Raw genomic sequence first — 24,724 nt, 5'->3', positions numbered from 1 at the left:
AAAACTTCCCGAAAGTAATTTTAATTCGAGAGTAAATTTCTCTCGCGCTGCACACACACGTACGGGTGGACGTGGGCCTCGAAGAACCGATCTTCAGGAAGTTGCTGCGCGCTGCCGACGCGCGATCCGCGATCGTTTCCTCCATCCTTTAGCGTCACGCGATTTAGCGTGTAACGCAAATTAAGCGTGCAATTACGGGAATTAAAGCGCCTACTCCGCTCGCGATTAGTTCTCTCGGTCTCATTCCTTTCTTCCCACCTACGAATATATCGTGTGTGTGCTGGTGTATCATTTTATGGAAACTCATAAATTAGAATTCTGATTTTAATAGTTTTGTAGATCCTAATTAGGGAAAACAAATAGCTTTGCTTTGACTATATTGAATCAAAGAAATGACCTCGGGATAAACTGACAGACGACGTGAACCTGACATTTTAAGTTCGTCTCGCGATAATTTTTTCTTGTTTTTTTTTCCGTTAGATTTCAAGAGATTTATAGAGACGAGAGGCGCAGAATTTGCCTCGAAGATAAGATTGCGGCATTGCGGATCTCGAGCAGGCTTAGAATTTAAAGCTGACAAAATGGGATTTGGTCGCGCGCGGCGCGGCGCGGCGCGACGGTGTGGACACGATTACCTTCCCTTTCGTGCGCCGCGGTTAAACGGCGGCGTTTGTAATAGCGGCCTCGTCGCTCCTAGCGCCAGTCGGAGTCACAAAGGGTATGGGAGCGACACACCCACCGGATGCATTTTATACACACTTCGCTCTCGTAGGTAACCCACGGTGACGTCATCGTCCTATATACAGGGTGCCGTAGCAGCCGTGACCCGTCGCTGCGACCCGTGGCAGCGACTACTCTTTCGTCGCGCGAGCGCTATTACGAGAAGGTAACTCACGGATTTCTCGGTTTCGCTTAATAACGGTGCTTGCACACGATGACATTTCCTCGTAATTTATTCGAGGATTAATTAATTGATTTCTTCCTTGAATCACGGATTCCTCGCGTTTATGGGGGAGAAAAAACAGAAAGGATAATGAAAAGAGTGAGAGAAAATATCGTTTCTTTTATGTTAAGAGGATTTTTTTTACGAAAAAAATTTTTGGAATAAAATAGGATTTAGCGAAATAAAGGCCGATAAACGAGCTAACAAAGATATTGCAAAATTTTTTAATATATTTTTTTAACAATTCTTTTAAAACATCTCTATCTCCAGAAGTTTTTATTGATCTGAAATATAATAATAATGCGCAATGTAATGCATTTTAATTTTTGGTATAAACTTTCAAAGGAAGATGCATCTATTATACAATTATAGCGCAAGTTTCACGTGTGCGTTTTGTTTCCGCGTGATTATGATTTTCTGTCCTGCTTGACAATGATTAATGTACGTGTCAGTAAACATCGACGTGGTTTATGCACTCTGGACAATGTCCTCGAGCAGTTTGATCGTAGCGAGCACGATATGTCGGGTCATGAAAGCGCTTGATATGTTAGTTTATTCTTAGCTGTTGCACGAAATAAAACTTGAAAATTGATAAAATTTCAAACCGTGTAAAAATTTGTAAAAACTTTATTGAATTTAATAACGTGTGTAGCATATGTATGTACATTGAAACTGGAAATTTATATGTAAAGGAAAAGTTAATAGGTGGGAGGAGCAATAGCCATTTGGCAATAGCCGTATTATAATCACAATTCTCAAGAAATACATTAAATTAAATTTTGTTGCACAATTACAGTTATGACACTTCAGATTACTGGAAATCGCGTGACACGCGACCAATTAACTTACGAATATGTGAATCGTTCGTTGTTAAATTCTAATCTGAGAAATGATCATATCAATCTCCTTGTCTCTACTTTTGTGACGCGCGGGGTGACGCCGATTTTTTAATTGGCGGACGTATTTAAAAAGTTCCAAGAGGCGTTCACGTGTATCACGGGTACGCTGGTACGGAGAGAATGTTAGCTACGGTGGAGAACGTGACGGACAGACACGTGGTGCTTTTTTAAACGGGCGTAAACGGTCTTCTTATAGATATGCACGCGGATAGCGTAACGCGTGTCACGCGTCTAATCACGACGTGTACATGCGCAGAAACGATTTGCAACTTTATTAAGCCAAGTGAGGCACCGCTCCGTCCCGCTAAACCGCTGCCGCTGCCTTTCCACGTGCGCGGATTGATTAATGCCCGTTTCCATGCTGCGTACCTCTGCCGGCTCCTTCTCTCTTCCTCTCCCCGTTCGCCGTCTCTCTCCCGCGGGCTCAGCCTCCCTTTCGCGAATCTCTCTCTAACGGCTCGCAACGGTGGTCCGTTGCATTATCGTGGCTCCGAACAGAGCGTAGCATTGATGGATATTGCGGTTGCTTCTGGTGTATTGTGTAACGGCGCGCGGCCGCCTCGCTTCCGATAGGTTTCCTCCGTATTCGTGCGGCTATTTAATTAATGACGGCCGACCCCTCGCGCATTTTTCGATAATTATCGGGACGTCGCGTCGCGCGGCGCGTACCGTGCGCGCGGGAATACGTGGCTGTATGGGCGGTCGACAGACACGGTCGAGAAAATATCGTCGAGAGTTGCCCCACGCCAGGCGGTTCTTAATATTTCGTAATGTGCATGTACTACTTTCTTAATTCTCGTCGAATCTTTGGATACGCAAAATACGCAGTGATTTCGCGTGGCGAATTAATTTAGTGTGTTCGAAGCGGTGTGTAGTATTTTCCGATTTTTTGTGTAATATGTATATTCACAAAAGAGACTTTTGTATCGTGCAATATAAAATTTAAATGTATTCCCTATAATGCGTCTTATGAGAAAATGTTGAAAAGGCTTTTTTTTCTAAAGCATGTGTTTGAGCAATAAATCCTTAACAGATAATCGGGGGATGAGTACGCAAAACGGTGGGAAATTCGGAAGCTGACTAAACAAGTAAACGCGCGCGTAAGCGTGTGCATGAGACGAATTTGACATGCGTCTGGGTTAATTTGAAATTCGACACGCGTAATGTAATGGGGAACTGAGGGACTTGATCAATATTCTAGGGAGAATAGTCTCGGACCCTTTCACTAAATACGCTTAACTACGTCAAAATTTAATCAACTGTCGCATTAGCCATTCATTTTAGCATTATTCCCAGGGATCTGTTTATCAATATATGTCTACATAAAATTAAGTTATAATTAATATCATTGTTATAGCTTTTCCAAAGTGTTGCTTTTTATGATACTGAATTTTAAGTTGAATGTTATGCGATGAATCGCACATGTAAGTTTAAAAATACCTAACAATTTTTTTTTTATTATAATTGATGTAAATTTTTGTAAGAAAATTTGTGTATTTTTTATTTACATTATTTTTGTTTTATTTACTTTTTTTTTAATCCTACCGCGTTTGACATTCTACAGATTTTTATCTAAACCATTGGTGCACATTATTTCGTTTTTCCCGATCTCTGCTTTAAAATATTCTTGTCTAAAGTTCCATATGGCTTTGCGGTTGTGAAACGAAATTCTGTCGATTAAAATGCAAATTGACATTTGCGATAAGCTTACGAGCAGTGGCGCTATTATACAAGACGGGTCACTAAACAAAGAGACTAATCGAAACCTATCTCGGTGTAAAAGCGTGATTCTAATTTCACGGGCGAAACGCTTTGTCTTCATCGCGTTGTGATTCAAGTGCATTGTATAAGAAATGGAGAACGAATATTTTCACCTTTTCCGACATAGTGCTCGACGTAGTATGACAATGCATTTTAGTTATCAAATTTATTAATTTTTGGCTTTTTTGAAATACTTTTGCACAACATGTGTTTTACATAAAAAACAGCATGCATAAGAATTCATTGCTTTCATGGATTTTTTTTTTTATAAATATCTATTGATTTATTAGTGAATTATATAAAAGCATTGATAAAAATAATTAAAAATATATAAAATTTTAAATAATTATTTTTATTATCTATTATATAAAAATACTGATATATTCTTAATATTTTCGTGACGAATATGGTAAATTGTCCGTATCTATAAATGCTTTGAAATAGCTTTTTTGAAATAGCGTTTTTTTTAAATGTATTCTCAATATTTTCGAAAAAGATGTATTCAATTTTAGTTTCTAGAAAAAAAGTAAAAATTTATTAATGCACAATTAGAATTCTTATTTTTATAATGTAGTCTCATAATATATAATTTTTTACTAATTTATATAGATTTATGGCAGCAGATATTTTATAAAATCCTAGTTTTATTATAGTAGTCTTTCCGTTTTGGATTATCTTTTGAGAAAAAACATTAAATCTTTCTCTCATCGTAGACCACTTCGCATTAGCACTCGGCACGTGAATACACGACAGTAATAAATCACAGTTTCTCTATTCACATGAGTAAATACATTAATAAACAACGTGTGTCCATAAGGTAGACCTGGTAGACGATTAAAACCGCCGCCATGTGAATCGCGGTTAATTTATATGCGGATCCAGACTGCGTGTCCGTTTTCATCCCTACGAATCCCCTGCGGGAGATGCGCGCCTCCCCTAACGAGCCCTTTATGCACAACGCCGCCTTACCCTTTTCCCATAAATTTCGGGTGGTCAAATATTGGTACTGACTCGTGTCGGCCTGTTATTATGATCGGCACACCCCGTGGGATGGCACTACGTGACAGAACAAGAATTATCGGCAGTACTTCCCGAAGTATTATAATTATAACTCAGATAGTAGTTTTTAAAATTTATGATATACTGACACGAATAAGTATCTATATTATATCTAATATTTGTTATTGCTAAATTATTTATTTTTTATTCTTAAAATATTTATTTAATTAAAGACATTTCTTGCATAGTTTATCTGATCTAAAGCTTACTCTATAAGCTTAAAGCTTATATAAATTTTGTAGATTATTATATCTATACATTTTTTATGTTAAAAATGATATAAATATTATAAATTATTAATAGAATATCCCAGAAAATTATTTATCTTTTATTTATAGATTCAACTTTAAGCGAATGTTTTTTGAAACTCTATTTTCTTATATAATAATTTTTTAATATTTAATATTATCTCAATAAATGAGTTTTAGACTAAAGTTTTGCTTAAACAAATTTCACTCGAATTTGAATTTCAATTGAAATAAAAAACATTATTGAGAGCACGCGGTTGCGGTCCGTACACTGTAGTCGCGCTTTTTGTACTCGTCGCACATACTCGCCACATCCGGTTTCGCTCTCGATCACCCAGATCCCACGTGAAACCCTTGGCGGTGGTGTGCGTTTCTCCGAAAAGACAAGTCTCGTGCGCTTTCAACACTCTGCCGATCGCGTTGTGGTCGGCCATCCGCACGCACCATGAGGGCGGAAATACGTGGGCGATCGGGCGCACATATAATGGTTACACTGCGCGTTCTCCCCCCATTTCTCGTATGCCTTCGCTAAACCTCAATGTTTATGCACTCCGAGGCGATGATGCGGCTCGATATAATGCACCCACATCGAACGCAAGACGACACAGCCACTTGTCCACGTTGGTATTCGTATGTTCGGTGGGAAAGCGATGTCGGGGGAGATTACGCCAATGGCGCAATATCGACATTTCGCAAAGGAGACTACGTCGCTTTTATCGGAGGAATGCGGAGAACTGGTCGCTCAAATTGGAATTTCGTTGGAAACGTGTATCTATTTACGGAGATCTAGGTTGTGGCGGATCTATTATGCCGATTTTATCGAATTATCGTAGATTTGGGGGAAGTTAAGAGAAAGTTTTATACAACAATTAAAATTTGGATAATTAAATATGTATATATACATTAGCTAAGTAAAGTTGAAGACTATTTTTATGAATTTACGGAAGAGATTTGATTACCTACTTGTTAAAATAAATTAAAAATTAATTTAATAATGGAATAAATTGTAAAATATTTTTACCGAAATAAAAGATGAAAAGAAAATTTTTTATAAAATATAATCAATTTGTTGTTATATAAGCGTCTATTCAGACATTGTTAAAACTTGTAAATTTTGCTACATTATAGAGATAAAAAGTTTAAAAGCTATTGATTTATTTCATGCTACTGTTTGCATTGGCAAGTTAAGGATGTAAGCTGACTATACGCAGCTGATACGATTTTGCACAGATGCGCTTCAGGAATAATGTTCTGTCCGGTATTGGTTTAAGCAATGCGCTCGGCAGGAATATTGACGTTTCTCTCCCGTGGGTGTTACTGCACCCTTGGTCAAAGATTCTGCCAGCTTTTGTCACAGAATCCAAATCGTGTTCCCCTTGTTTACCCTCACGTCGAGGGGGATAACTGCCAGTAACAGATTTTGCGTGTGGCCGCCGTAATGCCGATAGCAATTTGAATGAATTCGCGAAACTGCTCGATCCCTTCCGTCTCGATTGCTTCCGGTGCCCAAACATGTGTTGAAAACGTGTGATTAATGTTGCGTTGCGTAGCCCATAAAATGAGCCGTGGCGATTTTTATATTGGATTTATGAAAATGCGCGTGATGTTTTTCATAAATGTTTAGCTGTGTCTTGTACGATATAAATTATTTGTCAAACGCACAGACACAATATCTTGAAATTACTGAAATTAGTATTCGCGTAAAAGTCAATGAAATGTTTTTATTGCGTTACAGAATCGCGGGGACTTCGCTACTCTAGTCCGGAACTTGCTCGGACCGATTTACGGCGACAGTGTTATGAATCTGCTGATAAGACAAGCACGGGATATCCTAGTTTGCGCTTATCACGGCAACTTGGAGAACTTCGTCCGGACTTATCTCTCACCTGCTGCAGCCTTGCTAGCGGAAGTCAAGAACGTCGCCTCCGAAACGGTGAGTTTCTTTACAACATGATGATTGTGCCATTAGCGTATTATCCTGAAACGTTCACGGTACGAAAAAAACTCAATTAAAGAAAGCTGCTTGATAGGTAATTCCGCGAAGCAATTAAAGTAATCAGGCGTATGCTCTCCATGTACGGTTAGATATCTGGGATCCTGTTCGCGGGTATGATTGCAAAATTCCACTTACTCTGCTTTTTAAAATACCACGAGTATCGAGGGTCGTAAAATTACTTCGCGGGGTCTATCACTCGTACAATTCTTGCTCACAGTGTACTTTACCTAGTTGAACTATTTTAACGTTGAATTATGAATTAATTATAAAGACTAGATTTAATTATAAAAATTGAAATAGTGAAAAAGATACTGCATTAATGTATAAAATTTAACAATTTATTGATTTTTTTACGTGTTTGTTAACTATTTACATTCAAGGAGCATATTGCTTTCAAATTGTTTGATCAAAAATTGTTTAATGGATTATGCACTGCGATTGAAATTGAAGATCGTTTGGAAGATTATTCTCTTAATTGCTTTAACCCTTTTCGAGGGGTCTTAATTAACGCACTCATGTGCCTCACGGATTTGAGATATCGGTTGGGTGCGTCCGCGAATGCTCTCTCGAGACGTTCCGTACCCTCGCTATTCACAATTAAACACGTGTAGGCCACGTGCTCTGACCCAGTGTACCGGTTTCTTTCTCTCATGGGTAAAGGGTTGCTGGTAACCCACGAGAACAGATATTAAAGAAGGGGAGGTTGTTCTTCTACGTCGCTTTGAGGGTTGGCCCACCGACAATTCTGCTTCAGCCGTCGTTTACGGCAGTTTAATTGAACTCGTCTTCATTGACATGGGATTGCTGCTCAAAGTGTACGGTCCATTCTATTGCGATAAGATAATATCACATGCGAACGGCGGCGCCACGGCGATTTGCGTAACAATGCGGCTAGTACAACGGTCAAATTGATTGCCTAACACACGAACGTTTCGATGGGTCGCGTGTGAATTCCTTTAAAGTTTCTTTAATACGTATTAAAAAAAAAATGTGACTTTAAAATATTGACTTTAATATTTTGTGGATTCGACGAAGAGTATAAAAGTAGATTACAGTCTCTACCTTTTTCTCTCTCGTTCACGCTGGGCAAATTTGCGCGAGATTTATCGGCGAAACGTGGTCTACCAACGAGCGCGCCGAGAGATGAGAAAGTAAATTTAAGAGCGGATTATACGAGATTTAAAATTCGCAAGCCGCTCGATCGACCGCTCTTCCATTACTCGCGCGGCCCAAGGGACAATAAGCGTCGATGTCGTCGAACAATTCGATATCATGATAGAGCACGCGCTCTTGCAGGTGATGCTTCTTAAGACGTTGCAAAAAGATTCTTGCTCGCGGGATGCGCACCTGCATTGTCGGTCTAGTATCTTTTACTAGAGAGCCCGGGAGTGAGGGGGGAGGGCGCCCACGCATACCTCACGAATATTTACACCTCGTATCTCGCCCAGCCGTCCTCTTTTCCCCCTTGTCATTTTTTTTATCCGTCGCTTGCGCTTTATCGTCATTCTGCGCCGAGCGAAAATGTGCCACGGAGAGGCACTTCGCCCGAGTTAACTGTTACGTACGCGAACGGCCGGGCTCATAAAATCTATTTGCCTGGACCAAACATCCTCCGCGCTCTCGTACCCCAGTCCCCGTTCTTACTTTATCCTACTTATCAATGTCTCCGGTTACGGAGCGGAGCAATCTCAGCGAGCGGCAGTTTTCTGTGTCGCGCGTCTTCGTCGTCGGTATACCTACGATTATAAGTAAGAACAAACATCGTCCAGTGTCGTAAAACGAGATGATCCGAACTGAACTAGACCATCCCCGCATAGCGCTGTATTTGAAAGATTTCTAGCTTTTGCAACAATATCTTTCGATGCAGGCTGTCCATTCGCACGAAGGCTTCGCCTTTGATTAATGTGACGATGAATTCGTGTATCGAACGTGTAACTAGAAGCCGATAGCGTATCCTCATCAGCTATACATCATAAATGATATTTTTGAACTATAAAAGACATTTGTAATTTTTTTCACAAGTGCAGAAAAAAGCAATTCTTTTTGCCCTTTAGAGCACTTAGCAGGGTGTAACGTATGCAATACGTGACACTAATGATGTCAGCAATGTGCCCTCGCAAATATTCGCGAAGAACGGGACTGCGTGGCGACGTAGGAATGTTGTCAAAGAATGGTAGGTGTATCCCATGGGACGACGATAGCACGAAGACACCATAACGGTGCTCCGTCCGAACCGATTGACAATGATTGAAGGCTGCGGGCCTCGGCTCTCAACCGTTCGGACCAGGGTCTCACAAGCTTCGTGTAAACCACCAATATATATCTCCGCCGTGTTATCCGTTGATCTCGTTCTGCCTTAATCTCGCGAATGTATGAGCTCGCCGCTGCCAACAGAAACGGGAAACGCCGCGCGCCGGCCCACGCGTACGCTATCCCCCGGCAACACGATTTCACGATCGTTTCGAGCGCGATGATGCTACCTCCCATGGTGCTACTTTTTGAACGTATTTCAAGCGTACCTATTGCGCCACGGTATCATACCACACATATTTCGCCTTTGTTTCATTATATTGATGCTTTTAGCTTTTACTGAATTTGGTGAGAACTACTTCAGTTGAGTAAAGAGTTTAGAAGTCATCAATGCATAAATGTCACATTTTGGTTTGACAAAAATTATTATATTGCAAATATGGCAGTGAGCACTACTCTTTTTATTTAATAATTTTTTGCGTTGATTTTTTTATTATAAAAAATAAAAAAAAATTATAAAATCTCTAATATTTAGGCTGACATTATGATTTTGTGTCCCAAGATCTATAAAAAAGGTAGAGATTTTTTCTCTCTTCTTTCTTTCTCTTTTTTTTATACTATAATAAATATTAATATAAATTAGTAAAATATTCTTGTCTCACATGTTAGGTACATAAATTACTACGTTATACATATTTTAAGAATTAAAAGAAAAAGCTTGTTATACTTTTTATAAAATGTTAATGCGCAAGAATAATTATATAATATAGGCTTCTCTTTTTGAACGCACATTATTCGTTCATACAGTTGATCATTACATGTTACGTGAAATTGCATAAAATTATATAGAAATGTCGATATAATTTTTTGAAGAAGAAGATAATGAATTAAAGCGAAAAAAAGAATAGCTGATCAATAATGCCACCTCGTTTTTATCTAGCCATCGAGACATGTATCATTCGTTCAGGTTGACGGTTCCGATTAAACGCTGCATAATTATTCGGTAATTTACGTAATAATTATGAGAGTAAATGCCCACTTACAGGGTGGACACTCTTTTGCATAAGCGGAGGAAGGCGACGGATTGCATAATCGTTTGCTGCCTCCGGCGTTGATTCGCGCAAAAAAGTGAGACGAATTTCTAATGATACCCTTGGTCACATCGTTGAATTGCCGAGCGGATCCGGCGAGCAGCGGCCGCGCATACCATGCGTGCGTGCACGCACAAAACAGTAACGTGGCTACAAAACACGTAACTACGCGTCGCTTCGATTGCAGATCGCGATAAGATAGCCTCTGCCGGTTGTCATCGCTTCGCGAAGGTAGCGGCGAAGGTATAACATATAGTAACGACAACGCGGCGGCGGCATTCGGGAAGCGGAAGATACATTGGTCGACAACTTGTTTCCGTCAATCGCATTCTACGCTTGCATTAGTTTTATCCATGCGCTTCGCGTACGGATCGAGAGCGTATCTCCTCATAAATTTGGTCTTTAGAATGTTGCCATCGTCAATTCAAGTCGTGAGTAACGATACGATAATAAAGATAATTAAAATAATAAAAATTTTATGATATAAATATAAATTCGTTATTGATTTGCAACACTAACTGCAGATATATGTTTAGTCGTGGGAAAACAAATTGATGTGACAAAGATATACATTTCTCAAGAATTCAAAAAGTGCATATAATAATTTATGATTACATTTTACGATTTACACCTACATATATGACGTTGACTGTTCCGCCTTCAAGATATCGACGACGCCGTTGTATTCGGCTTTCCTCGGCAAGAAAGCGACGCGGAGAAATCTCAGGGATCGAAGCACTTGTACTTTAGGAAGATTGGAACGAAGATTGAGCGGTTTCTTGCGCTTCCCGGGGAGCGCGCGCGCTCGCGCGTAGGATAGAACCGCCCGAGGAACGGTTCCGTGATGTTCCATGTCCGGGCGGCTAATAAATTAGCCTCATAAAACTACGGGCGCCGCAAAAACCATGCGGCTACTTCGTAAGCTCATAGAGCCGCGTCGAGAAATCCGCCTCGGACAAGCCGCACGCGAGTTATCCGTAGTCTCTCGGCGCGGCGGTCCTCTTGAAGGTACGATTTAATTGGTAGTCGCGGCCTCGTCGTGCCTTTCACCTCCAAGCGCATCCTTCAGCCGCGTGAATTGCGCTTCTTAAGCAGGGAGGATATTGTATCCGTTTAATTCGGTACAGCTCCGTTTGTAGGGAATTTATCTATACCAATAGAACTGTTAATTGCGCCATCATTTCCAATTTAATCAACTTGAAAGGGAGATAGAGTAATCGTTGCGAGAAAGAGATGCGCTTAGACTTGCAGAAAGAGATAATAGTGTCCGATATTAGAATGCACACGCGACATCGCGAGACTGTAATTATCGAAGCGGGGCAACTGAAACACAATGTCACCGCACGATTGCGGTCAACGAAATTCAATTAAATCCTCCCTCGAAACGAGACCTTCCTCGGATTTACGTGGTCGCGAGATCCATTACCTACGGAAAATCCGTGCACGCGATGCATCATATCGCGCTGTCGCGCCACAATGCGAGGGATCAAATTGGAAATCGGAGAAAGTGGCTACCGTAAATCGGCGAATCGATTGGCAGCCGAGAAAGCGGGCGCGGAAATTGCGATTCCGGCTCTCAAGGAGCTTTTCCGTTTGTTGTCCTTCTACTAAGAAACCGTTTCTGCTCCCGCGAATGTACGTGTGCGTACGGCTCCACGGATTTCGCACGCACGCACGCATGTACGTACGCACTGTGGCTTCCTGTTCTCTCGGTCGTTAAGCAGCCGCCGCCGTCGCCGTCGCCGCTGTCATTGGATAGTATCTGTGTACCGGCGAGTACCGACACATAAAAGCTCGTCCGATCGTAAGTCGTGGGCGTAAAAGTGCCTACCGGCCCTCGCGGCTGTAATACGCATGTTACGGAGTGTGCGTGTCGGAAATACCTTGTGTGGTGCATGGTTTGCGGTGTCTGGTCATTCTCCCTTGCAAAAAACCAACGATTGCTTCTTTGGGATGTTACGAAACGTAAGATTTTATTCTAAATATGACGTGTGTGAAGTTAGCATTCCAACAATAAAATTCCATAGTTTTGATTAGAGTTCCCGCTTCATTTTGAAGAGTTCTCTATAGTTTTATAACAAGAGTTCTGCTTAACAATTTTTAATTTTAATTTAAAAAATGGGATGCTAACTTCTTATCGAAATTGATCGAATAGTTCTGAGCTGCTTAATAGCTTCATTTGGTGAATATCTATAGAGTTTTTGATACATATAAAATTTTGTTTCATAAAGAAAATTAAAAATTCTGTGACGTTTTAATTGTTTTCTTTATTTCTTTTTTGAAGAGTTCTCAATGATTAAAAATGTATAGACCCAAAAAATAAAAAAATGTAGACTTAAAACGAAAAAACTCGTAATAAAACACGTATCTCCTTATGTAATCATCTAATCGCGTTGAGTCATAAGAGTTTTCGTTAGAACTCGTCGAGAACTACCCAGAATGCCTATCAGAACAACTCGGAACTCTTAAAAAATTATTGACTTTGGTACTTAGAAAATGTTTGATTTATATCAAATGTCGGGTTATCTTACAAACCATTGGTTCGATTGCATTGAGCCATAAGATTTTTCGTCAGAATTCGTCGAGAACTATACTCAAAAATGACAATCAGAACTACACGGAACTTACAAAAAATTGTTAACTTTGATACTTGAAAAATTTTCGATTACCGTTTAAATGTCAGATAGCTTGCAGATTATAACTGATAAAATAAATTCAATTAACTTTTTTATTCCAAAACTTTTCAAACTTCATTCAAATAATAGCAAGAAATGATTGAAAAAAAAGTAATGTATGTTCATGATATCTGCTGGATAATAGATTACATGAGGCTTTATATTCCTATAGTTTCGTGTTTCGAACAAAGTACACAATTCTGTCATTAATGCGCTCAAGTTTTCCATCTCGAACTGAGGTATCTTCCATCCATCTAAACTGAAAGTAAACTAAACGAATGCAATGTATTCTCTATTTAATCCGTCCAACGCCCCGGCATCGTAGTCTTCCGTTTTCTCTTTCCTTTTGCCCGTGCTCGTACTTCATAAGCTCGTAATCGTATCTCTTTACGTCGTTATCTCAGGCGGAACGTACCACATAATCCGCCTATGCGGTCGTTGTACCCCAAAAAAGACACGATCCCGGCGACGACGAGTCAGAGCGCGGCGGTAAATTCCGCGCGCCGCACCGAAGAAGATGGAAAAAGATTATCTCCGTGTCCCCGCAATAACGATTATCATTATTATCCAGCCTTCGCGCGCGGTCATTTGATGTATCGCGGCATCTAATGTGTCGCGCAAATGCGTAAAAGTGTCTTACACGGTGTGTGACGATAATTTAGAATCGTTTAATCACCACGCTGAGAACGCCGGCGGGAATTCGCCTTGTCTCCGTAACCATAACTCCTCGGTAAGCGGAGTAGCTTCGAACTGGTCAGATCAGCCACACGGGTAAAGTTGTAGTTTTTAGTTCCTTCTAATGCGCTGTAATTAATTCCCGGTGATGTTTTTTTTCCTCGTATAAAACGTATGTATGTGTTATACTGCATACAATTTAAACCTTATGTGCGCTTCACTAAATCTTTAGTGACAAAGAAAAGCTCGAAGATGAAATTCTAAAGGTTAAATAATTGTCGAGCAACTCGGAAGTGCGATTTTGTTTTGATCCAGATTTGTTTTGATACGATAAAAATTAATCGATACTGCAGCTGAATTAAGTTTCGGCAGTTGAAATTATATTTCTCCTGCAATTAGGAGAAAGTGCACGACTTTTGATACACTTGATATATGTACACATAAACACGTGCGGAGCTTTCTTAGTGCTCTAACGGTCGGCACACGCGCGCACGTATCGACTTTCCAGCCGGACGTTAGCGCTCGGATATTAATTGAACGATTGCCACCCTCGGCTACTCATTATACGCGCTTTAATTCGCACGGAGCCGGTTCAGCGCAACGCGGCATCGTATTCGTATTCCGGCCGGACGGTTGTCGTTCTCGTTTGCTTGCCGAGACTCGCGCACGAGCGCGGCGCGGCGCGGCGTGGCGGCGCGAGCCGAGCGGGAGACTCGCGCGGAAACCCATTACACGCCTTGTAATAAGCACTTTAACGTGCCGCCGCGCCACGCGCACGTTCAAGAAGATTTTCATACGTCGAGATATAAAATATAATACGGTAGTAAAGCTGAGATCATCAGTGAAGTAATTAGATTGATATTGCGGTATCTTTTTACTGGTGGGTGGTAAATCCTTCTCCCTAATTTTTCTAGAAGCTCCGGATAATTTATCGTTTATTATATGTCTTGCCATTTAACAAGAGCACATAAAGAAACAAAGACGGCAGTTATAAAGCAGTCGGATTGATCGTACAAAGAAAAATTGGGGGAAATCAAATAGTAGCGGTAATTGATCTGCCATTTTTGTGCGGAGTGCGATAGACGGAGAAGCGTCGCGAGTAGCGAGGAACGCGTGAAGTGAATACCGACGAAGAAGCCGAATGGTGCTCACAGTGAAAGCGTAGCAGTAGTTCCCGCTCTGATTGATTGTCAAGGAGATTGAGTATCTTGGATTTATCTCGCGTATGCGCGAACGATGCCGCATAATGACGCGGGCGCGTTGCAGCACGTGTACAAGCAAAATTATTCGCGCCGTGTACGTGATTACGTCTTATCGTGCGAAAATCGGTTTATCGACGGCCTGTCGGATTTCCCATTAATGGCCGGCGTTCCGGAAGGCAGATATATACCATTACCGCGACGCCGCGCCGGGGCGACAATGCCCGATAGAGTGGCAACCAACATTCATATACGCATGCATTTTCCTTCTTTCTTATCTACCCCCCGTTGTTTACACTTCCTGCATACGGAAATATTTCGTCCACCTGGCGGACTAATTTTTCATCTATATTGCACAGTTTGAGACTAATTGATCCGAGGTTTCATGCGACATCGTGATTCCGCGTTCACACCGCGTTCCCGAAAGCACAACGAAAGTCGTAATTGGAGAAATAATGAGAGATCCAGTTGTGGGCGTGCGGAATCTATGGCTGTCGGTAGAGAAAGTGTAACATACGCGTTGCCGACACCGCCGCGCGATCGCCGGATGATTTCCACGCGCTGGGGATTTTCTATGTGTTCTCGAACCTCGGATCGCGCCGGTGCCGCGGCTTTTCTCGGTGTATTTCCCCGCGCCGGGAGATAAATCAGTCGAAAAGCGAAACACGCCGCGCATTAAATTTCATTCGTAGCCCGATTTGATTTATGAAAATTAGTACCGATTTTTTTTCTACGCTGAACGAATGCACGTTGCATTCGCTGCACGCAACTCGAATCAATCTGCGTCGCGAACCTATTATTCAACGCTGCCGCGGTCATTGGCGGCACAAACGCGCCGCGATGTTGTGGCAACGTGACGGTACAATCCCGGTGCCGACTGTTTGCTTAATAAGAAGAAAATTTGTATTTTTTATGAGTTCTTCATGAGACTGATTGTTTGGCGCAATAAACGTAATATTTTATCGATTGCGTCAGGTTTACTTCTATCATCGTTCTAATCTGTGCGCATTCGAAGAAGATTATGTTGCATAACGGGAAACTGATAAATTTTAATCATGCTCGTAAACTTTGTTCATCTTCTTTCGAAATGGTCTTGAACGAATAGGGCCCGAATAACTAGTTTTTGTGCCGCGTCAAACGTTTCCTCCCCTTCGAATGGGTGGAGCGTTTTCAGGATTATGGGATGTATCCTATATTGGCAGCCAGCTATCTTTCACGGCTGAAACCAGTTTATAGTATTATGAGCGTCATTGTTTGCCTAGACCAGTCAGGCACGTCAAGAAATATCAATATAACTCCTGCGGTACTATATTACCACTTCAGAGCTTCTATTTCGGTCCTGTGAAAGTATTAAATCGCATGTTTATTCTAACAACAATCTATAGGAACGATTGTGGGAATCTTGAGAAAATATCACAGACGCAAAATTTCATATGTAACGTTTTATTGAAGATATGTTATAGCATTTTTTCAAGATAATTATAATTATGTAATATTACATAAATAATAATTTTAAAAATAATATTACATAATACTCCAATCAATTATATTGCACAATAATTTATAAAATTTTTCTATGGTGAAAATAATGATGGTCATAAAAATGTTTTTTATGCAATAATTATGTTATTAATTTTAAATTGTGATTGTATTTATATATTCTTGATTGCAGCAAAATGTTACAAAAATTTAAAGTAAAAACAATTATAAGAACTTTCAGATGTATAATTAAAACAGAAGTAAAGTTGATGATAGCTTCAATTGCAATTATCCTTAGGCATATTAGTGGAACACATGAATATGGTATAATGATAACCTAGATGAAACTCATAATGAATATAGAACGAATTTTAATTATAAAACCTTGGAGTGAGATTTATTAGATGGCGAGAGCAATTAGAAACTTTTTCGTAATCAAAATTCCCGCAGGGATGACTGATCCGCGTAGTCATTTAGGTTTAGCGAACCCACAGCCCGACCCGAGCTCAATACACCGTGGACACTCACATACATCCACATATTACATACAGCCAGATGCAGATACTACTATGGGTAATAATGCAATAAATAATTTAAAAATTAGAATAATTTTCTTAATTATTTATTTTGCTGAAACAAATTAAGGAGGCGATTAGATATACACTGTATAAAAAAATATATGAGAAATTAGAATAAGTGTAACGAGTTAAATAAAATTCGTCGTAAAACAATATTTGACAATAATATAATTTATAATTATTATGTTTTAATGAATTTATAGTATTTTTTAAATAGATAACCATAGTATGTGTTATAAAATAATATTTTTATAATAATAAAATTTAAAACGGGCATTTAGTTAATACACGTTTCAGATTATAATTATTCTCCCTAATTGATCCTATTTTATCCCATTACTAAGTTAAAGGAATTACTGAGCATATGTCGAATTTCGAAGTAGTCGATTGTCGTCGAATGAATGGCCGAGGATGCTTTTGTAACTTAACAAGCAAGCATTTAGTCTACCTCATTGACTCCCGATTTCTCCTCGCAAAGAAGACTCTCCTCATCGATCTTCGCTCATCGTATCGCAACACCAACTGTGTCATTGGACCGAGCGGCACTCGCAAAGGCCCCAAAGTATCTCTCACGTAGCGCGTGAGACGCGAAAGGCGCGCGCAAGCGTGTGCGTGCGTGCCGCTGTCGTTCCGTAATGGGTCGGGGTCGACGTTTAGGGTCTATCGACTGTGTGATTTCCGTTAAACCGGCAACTTGAATAGGCCATTTGTGCATTTGTCGCACAACAGTCGCACAGTACGCTGGAGTCTGGAACTCGCACGGAGGACGGACGATAGCGTGATTAACCTATTTACGTATCGATTGGCGAGGCCTTTTATTCGCCTCGTTCCGGTTGCAGCGCGTGTCATACACCCGCAATCGTCGACAAACAGGTTCAATTATCCGCAGTGTAGTCTCCTCGCAGTGCGGTCGAAATATCATATTTATATGATGTTCTGGGACACAAGTTCTCGGGAGTTAATAACGAGAATGTTATTTTTTTTTTCGCTTTAACATACATCTTTTTATTTCGAAGACGAATTAATATTCTAAAGTGCATTTATTCTCATATTTTTTATATGTACCGATTTGTTAACTCGCACGTACGATTATAGATGTATCAAGATTATTGATAGGTATAGCTTTGGCAGCTTTGCCTCTCTTGTTTAACGCATGGCGATGCTGTAAAGTGTAATCAGAAAAAAAAACAAACATCCAGATGGAAATAACTTTTACTCTCGGATTAGGCGGAGTGTAAGCGCCATTGTTCATCAGATATGCCTCTATGCAGTCTACGCGAATCAATAGTGATTCATAGCAATCTTGTGCGAACGGTATACAATTTAATTTGCGCTGTTCTCGCACAGCACAGTTCTCGCAACAGTTATACGCAACGTAACATCGCACCTTGATATAAATTGCCCGAGATTAGTACGGCGCGAGTCATGCACCGTATCGAGACTCATATTTCACGGGCGATTCGAGAATTCGCCATATGTTCGCTAATATATATGTACATATATATCGTGGCATGCGGGAAGTGGTTGGACGTTTAGCGCCGTTTCAACATTTCTGTAATCATTTTGCGCGAAGTGCGATTTTCCGCGAGACTTTCACCTTCGCTGTCGTGTAATAATTTTGCCCTATTCCTGCCAGAATGATTTGCGTATCAAACTTGCGGTACATCCAACGCATGGACTAACTTCATAATTAATGAGAACATATTGGCTCTGGTCGACATTCGCTTTAATTCAGGACGAATACGTATTGTGACAAATTATAGACTTATTGATATACAATTACATAAAAATTTAACAAATAAATCTAATAAACAAAGAAATTAAAAAGAAAATATTTTTATATATTTAAAGAAAAATGATAAACTTTTTTGTTTTCTTAATAATTGAGTTGGCATTACGAATATTTGATTTTATAAATAGTTGATAATATATAATCAACACAGAATGTTTTACATAGCTTATTCTCATACGAATATGTTTCATAAGATAGGAAATAATAATGATCATCTTTCTTTTGTTTCACATCACGTATTTAATTCTGGTCTTCGTTGCGAATTGATCGAAAAGAGTTTTCGTCGGTAACACGCATTCGCCGCAACCGTAGCCACGCAACGGAAGTCGTTAGTACTGAAGACGGGGCGCGCGCGAAAAGCGGGACCCACATCTGTCCGCAAGACTTTTAATTGCATAATTTGCGGCATAACTTACGCGCCGGAGAGCCGTTTGCCGCTCGTTCGTTTTATTTCGAGCGAGGAGGCTTATCTTTCGCTTCCACGTGCCCCGGGACTTGCGGTGGAGTAATTAAAAGTCCGCCGTCGTCAATCAGAGCCTCTTCTGCCCTCCCGCTTTCGTACCCCCCTCCCCTGCTGTCGCCTAAGGGTGAGATAGAAAGGCGCGCCTCGCATCGCGCCGCGAAAGTTCGAAGTTTCTGCGGGCTTTCGCGCCCGCAGAAAGTTTCCAAATGAACACTTTGCGGGACGAAGCTTACGGGGGCGAATATCGTTTAAAACGACGGTGCGAGCTTTTTGCATGGAGCACCGTTCTTTCGTCAGGTTAACGTCCGCGAGAGAACGATGCTAGCTTTTAAATAATGCTTCGAATGAATAACCTCGGAGAGGAGTAAGCGGGAATTTGGTGACAGATTGTGAGGTGAAATTAATTTCAATTTACTTCGTCATGTACTTATTGCATTTTTATTTATCCTCTTTTCGTTTCCGATTTCATCGAATTCATTTAAATTGAAATTAACTCATTGGTATGCTTTTTACATTAAAATGCATTAAAAACAAATTAATTGTAAAACTCTCTGCGGAGAAAAATTATACGAATACTATTATTATTTTATTAGATGAAGATCTAAATAAGCATCTTTCCGTTCCTAATTTCTTAGAACTAATTTGATTGTGAAAGGTATATTATTATAATTGTAGCCTGCATATGAAAATGTATAGAGAACGGGGGGGGGGGGTTATAAATAAGTATCGGTATAAATATCGTGAGATAATTCTGATAATAAATAATATATCTCCCTCAAGATTGACGATAACTCGCGATCTCAAATTATGCGTTCATCCCGACGATTATAATACGGTATATTAATGTGGCAATTGCAAAATACGATAAAGCAAAAGATGCAGACGGTGCACCATTAGAGCAAGGCAACTCTCTCTTTCTCACATTATGTACCATCGACGAAACACGTATGTATTTCCCTTCATAAATCGGTCTCCTCTAAAATTAAGTTTTACGTGCTAGAAAGGTGCACTCATGTGTTAATATCGACGATATTTACCGCGCATCTTGGGAATCGCTCTTTTCCGACCATCAAATGCCTGTCAGTAACTAAAAAATATCACATACATATGAAAATACTGAAAAAAATATAAACTTAAGTTGTATTTATATCCTGTTTATTTCTAAATAAAATCGCATTTACGTACAACTACTAACTAATAAAAATACTGATATTATTGATGAATTATGGGAAAGATATACGAGCTTTTACTGATGTTATGAGAAAAACTTTATCTTTTCGGTCGATTTTATTACAAGTTAAAAATTTTCCTTCAAATTCTCCTACCGGGAAGTTTAATATTGGAAATTGAAAAATTGCGAGTAGCGACGTCTCCCAATATTCCCGATAAAAGGTTGGCCATAAATTTCTCGAAGTACCCACTCGAAGTCTAAAATATTTCTCAGTCGTTTTGACACGTCCTTTACACATTGGTACGGCCAGGAAAGGATTCGCGTTTGCGACCGCGGGAAACCGAAGTAATCTTCTCGTGTCTTCTCCGGCGCGCGCGGGTTTTCTACGGAAATGGATCCGCGGTGAGCGCGTTTAAAGTGCCCCGGCGCGGCTATTTGTCTTCGTTTTGCCACGTTCACGCACTGATAGGCGGTGCCATTAATCATATCGCCGTGTGGTACATACACTCCGCGGTACGACTCGCGCATCCACTCGCTCGCGTCGATACGCGTTATTATTATATGCGCCGCTGAACGCGAGCGCGAGTGCTGACGCGCGATGGATTAATTGCGTATCACGTCGTCACGGCGATTATAATATCTCGGCGCTGGCCGGCTCGCGCAGTGCCGGCCCCAGGCGATATTCTGGCAGTGAACGTGCGCGCGTTAGGCGAATAATAAATTTAATTCGTCGGCATGCCGCGGCGATGATAGCTGCTGGATCTATCGCACCCACCCTCGCCGTTTTCACTCGCGCCACGAAAAAAATTGCACCGCGACCAGCCAATCGGCGCGGCGACACGCTTCTCCCTCGCGTGCAGCGCGATCCTTCGGCCGGAAAATCGATTCACTTTCGAATTAAGGCGCGATAACGAAGGCGTGTTTTGACACGCGCGATAAGACGGCGGATATCGATTGTGTATACTGCATCCGCCCACTTCAATGTACCCCGCCTTCTTTGCGCCTTCCTTCTACATGTGTATATGTACACTGTTTACTTTATAACGATTTCTTCCGTGTCAGATGTTTGTCTCGCGATTTTAGCCGATTCCGTATTAAGTTGAACCGAATTACTTCTTATTACGCAATTACTTTCAATTTGAAAACATATTAAACTATATATATTAGATAAAGAACTGATCAGTGAAGCCTCTTTTGGCATTTAAATATAAAGATTTTACGATTTTGATATTATTATTATCTTGATATATTTTTTATATTTTTATTATTTAACATTATTTTTGTACATCCACAATTACTAGTGATAATTTCTTACGACCACATGTAGTAGGTATATATTTGCGTTAAATAAGAGTTTATTAATTTACACTCTTGATTGACCTCTTTGTGATTAGAGTGAACCAAACGTTTCTTACCCATGAAGGAAAACATAACTTCACGGGTGTTTGCTTTTGCTTACGAAAGGGTTTAGCCGTGACCCGGCTTATGGTCTAACGAGAACGTATCGCCCGTAAAGTCACGTAGTAAAGAAGTGGCAGCCGTTTAGCGATTGCTCGAAGTTCACGGCTTCGTGGCAATCGATACTACGCGCGGCGTTGCTAAAACAACCGCGGCGCACGTTCGGGTCGTCGCACCTTCCGGTCTTAGGCCCTCTTCCTACTCTGGCTCCCTTCGTGTTGGATAATGGATGAGACCCGATATTTACATATTTTTCCATGTTCGTGCCGCGGAGGAGACGGGATAGGTCAGGCGAGGCACAGCCTAGCACAAAGTTGCACCGAACTTACCTCTGGTCTATTCATCTCTATTCCGGTTTTACTTCATGTCGTTCGGTGGCATCGTGAAGGCAGGAAATTTCGACGTGTGTCGCGGCGGCGCAGTGCATGTAAAATTAGGACAGCCCAAAATCAAAGTTGTTTATAGCGACATAAAATTTTATTCTTAAGTCTTTTGCTCGTCTGCATTAGCTAATTTTGCGTCGTAGTATTTCGTGTTTGTTTTCGCCGAATGATGTCGGCGAAGGACTAAAATGTATTTTATTAGAGGCATTTTAAGTTATTTATGGAACCTCTATATGCCACGTCTATTTTACGGCCGCTGCTCTAAAACGACCCCGTAAATCTTTGGATCTATAACCAAGATTCTTTTTTTCCCACGGTAGAGAGCGCTTTATTTACACACGCTATACGACAGAAATTTACATATTTATTTCAATCAACAAGTTCGAGTTATATAGTTTTAAAATTGATAAATTTCTTTGCGTGCAAATATTTTAGTTTAGTCTTTTTGTAATTATATTTTTGTTTTGTAAATATCCGAGCTCGCTGGGATTTTATTTCAATTTTTTTAAGAAAAAAATTACTGCACAATTTTTCGAGCTGTTGTATTAAGGAAAAAGATTCTTTCTTTTTTTTTAATAGAATTATAATGTGATGTTATTTCATTTCCACTGAGGAATTTTATGCACAAACTTCCATTTCTTTGATTTGAAAAGCGTCGGTTAAATTCATTTTATTTGCTTTTTGGTCCGTCTACATTCCATGGTCTTTCTACATGAAGTACCGAAAGCTTGCAGCGCACGATAGGCTGGGATGTTGGTTTCATTGTTCTTTCTTCTCTCTATCACGAGGGCGGAGGTAATCTACGTCAGACCGGAATAATGGAAAATTGTTCCGGCTACCCCCTAGCTCCGCCGGGGTGTTCCTAAAGCCTCCGGCATCCGTTATGTAGCAGAACAAGGTTAGGCTGGGGCGACCGTCTGCTGTCCTGGCGACGGGGTGAACGGAGGTTACTACCCTTGGCAGACGCGGGCGTACTCCGAGGCCATTTTTCACGGTCGCCTCCCACCACTTTCTTCATTCCTGGTAACGTGCGAACACTTCTTTTTTTTGGTACTCGCCGCCGCATTTCCGGCGGCGACGCGTTCTCAAAGATGAAGGACGAAAGATACGCTGTTAACACTCTTAGGCTATTCAAGACGTCCGTTTTATCTAAAGTGGTCTCTGTACAATAAATCTTCGACATTCTTTCGCAATATTGTATTGTGTGAACTGGAAGAAGCACTCAGACCAGCATTTTTCGCACCTTCATAAGATTGATACAAAATACACTTATTATTTTGATTAAGCTTCCGTTTTTATATCAATTTTTACGCTAAATTCAATTTAGGGAATACTTGCTTTTATTTTTGCTGTAATTTGTTCTCAAAAATAGTTAAAATTATTGGTAAGAAAAGTGTGATCTGTGAAACCCTTAGCTTAAGTATTGAAATAAAACAAAAATCTTTTTACGCATGATAACAAAATGATAAAATCAATTTCACTTTTATATTCGAACGATATTAGTAAGACAGACAAGAGGATTGACTTAACTTGTCAATTGCATTCGAATGCACGATATTAAAATTGAATATAAAAATCGCTTATAAAAAATATTCTTGCTTAAATCAATACCGATTGAAATATCGATTGACGATTGCTGATTGCTATTTGATGATTAATACCCAGCGCATAAATGCGGTACCTCTATTCAAGCGGAAAGTTTCAAGTTTCCTCGTGGACGGCGGACACCTTGTTGGCCAATACGGAAGAGGGGTATCAGCAAACACTAGAGAGAAATACGGCATATTGCCGTCGTTCGATAATTATTCCGGTATCGAATGTCACGCTTTTATCGACTTCCTTCCTAATATTTCGTCTTCGCCGGTGTTCCGCCACAGAAAATCGCGCGAGGGCCATTTCTTCAGTTCGTTCGCATTGACGGGGGCAATGTTCGATAATGCATTCAATCAATATCAAATCTCGCTGTTTTCGCATGGATTCCAGAAACAATGCATTATTGCATTTGTAATGAAAGCAATAACGGTTTGATAGATATGTCTGACAGTTATATTAGATTCATATTGAAAGTTTTCTTTTCGACCGTCTTATCAATCGGTATTTCGTTCACGCTATCTCTTCTCCGAGATCCCGGGAAGACGAGAAATGTTCGAATACCTTTTCCCCGCCTTCGATATTTATTTCATGAAAGTCGTCTGCTTCGATAATCGCGCAAATGGAAAAAGTTAATACACGGATTCGCTTGTGATAAAAAATATGTTTCATAATGTTGTTTCCATATCGGATATCCTTGTGATTATTCTGTCTGTATACGATATTTCAAGATCGTATCTTTGATAATAAGCGCAAAGAACACAAGCAAAATCATCCTTCCGATGTACTTGTAACGAAACCAATTTCGACTAATGCGTTGTTACCATATCCAGCACTGTGCTTTCCATCATTTCACGTCCGATATTTTGAGGCAGAGATGCATTTACAAATGTTCGCGTTCAGGAAGGAACGGAAACAGTTCCAATTAAAAAATATTGTTCCATTAAGCGAACTTTCATGAAAACTTTTTTGTTGTTAATATTTAATATAAAATACTTTCTATATAATCGAGAC

At 40.2% G+C, this 24,724-nt stretch overlaps 1 protein-coding gene across 2 annotated transcripts in view; it reads left to right on the top strand.

The window, feature by feature from the left end:
- The window catches only part of LOC105455945, a 287,400-nt gene that overhangs the window by 42,840 nt on the left and 219,836 nt on the right, over window positions 1-24,724 (top strand). For both annotated transcript variants that reach the window (XM_011699655.1, XM_011699656.1), the window contains exon 3: window positions 6,646-6,843. In XM_011699655.1, the coding sequence (XP_011697957.1) occupies window positions 6,646-6,843 (198 nt within the window). The remainder of the gene's footprint in view (window positions 1-6,645; window positions 6,844-24,724) is intronic.

The sequence above is a fragment of the Wasmannia auropunctata genome, unplaced genomic scaffold (assembly GCF_000956235.1).
Source record: "Wasmannia auropunctata unplaced genomic scaffold, wasmannia.A_1.0 LD335828.1, whole genome shotgun sequence".
In the NCBI taxonomy this organism is placed as follows: Eukaryota; Metazoa; Arthropoda; class Insecta; order Hymenoptera; family Formicidae; genus Wasmannia; species Wasmannia auropunctata.
The sequence above is the reverse complement of the archived record's forward strand: the minus strand, read 5'-3'. Positions and strand labels throughout refer to the sequence as shown.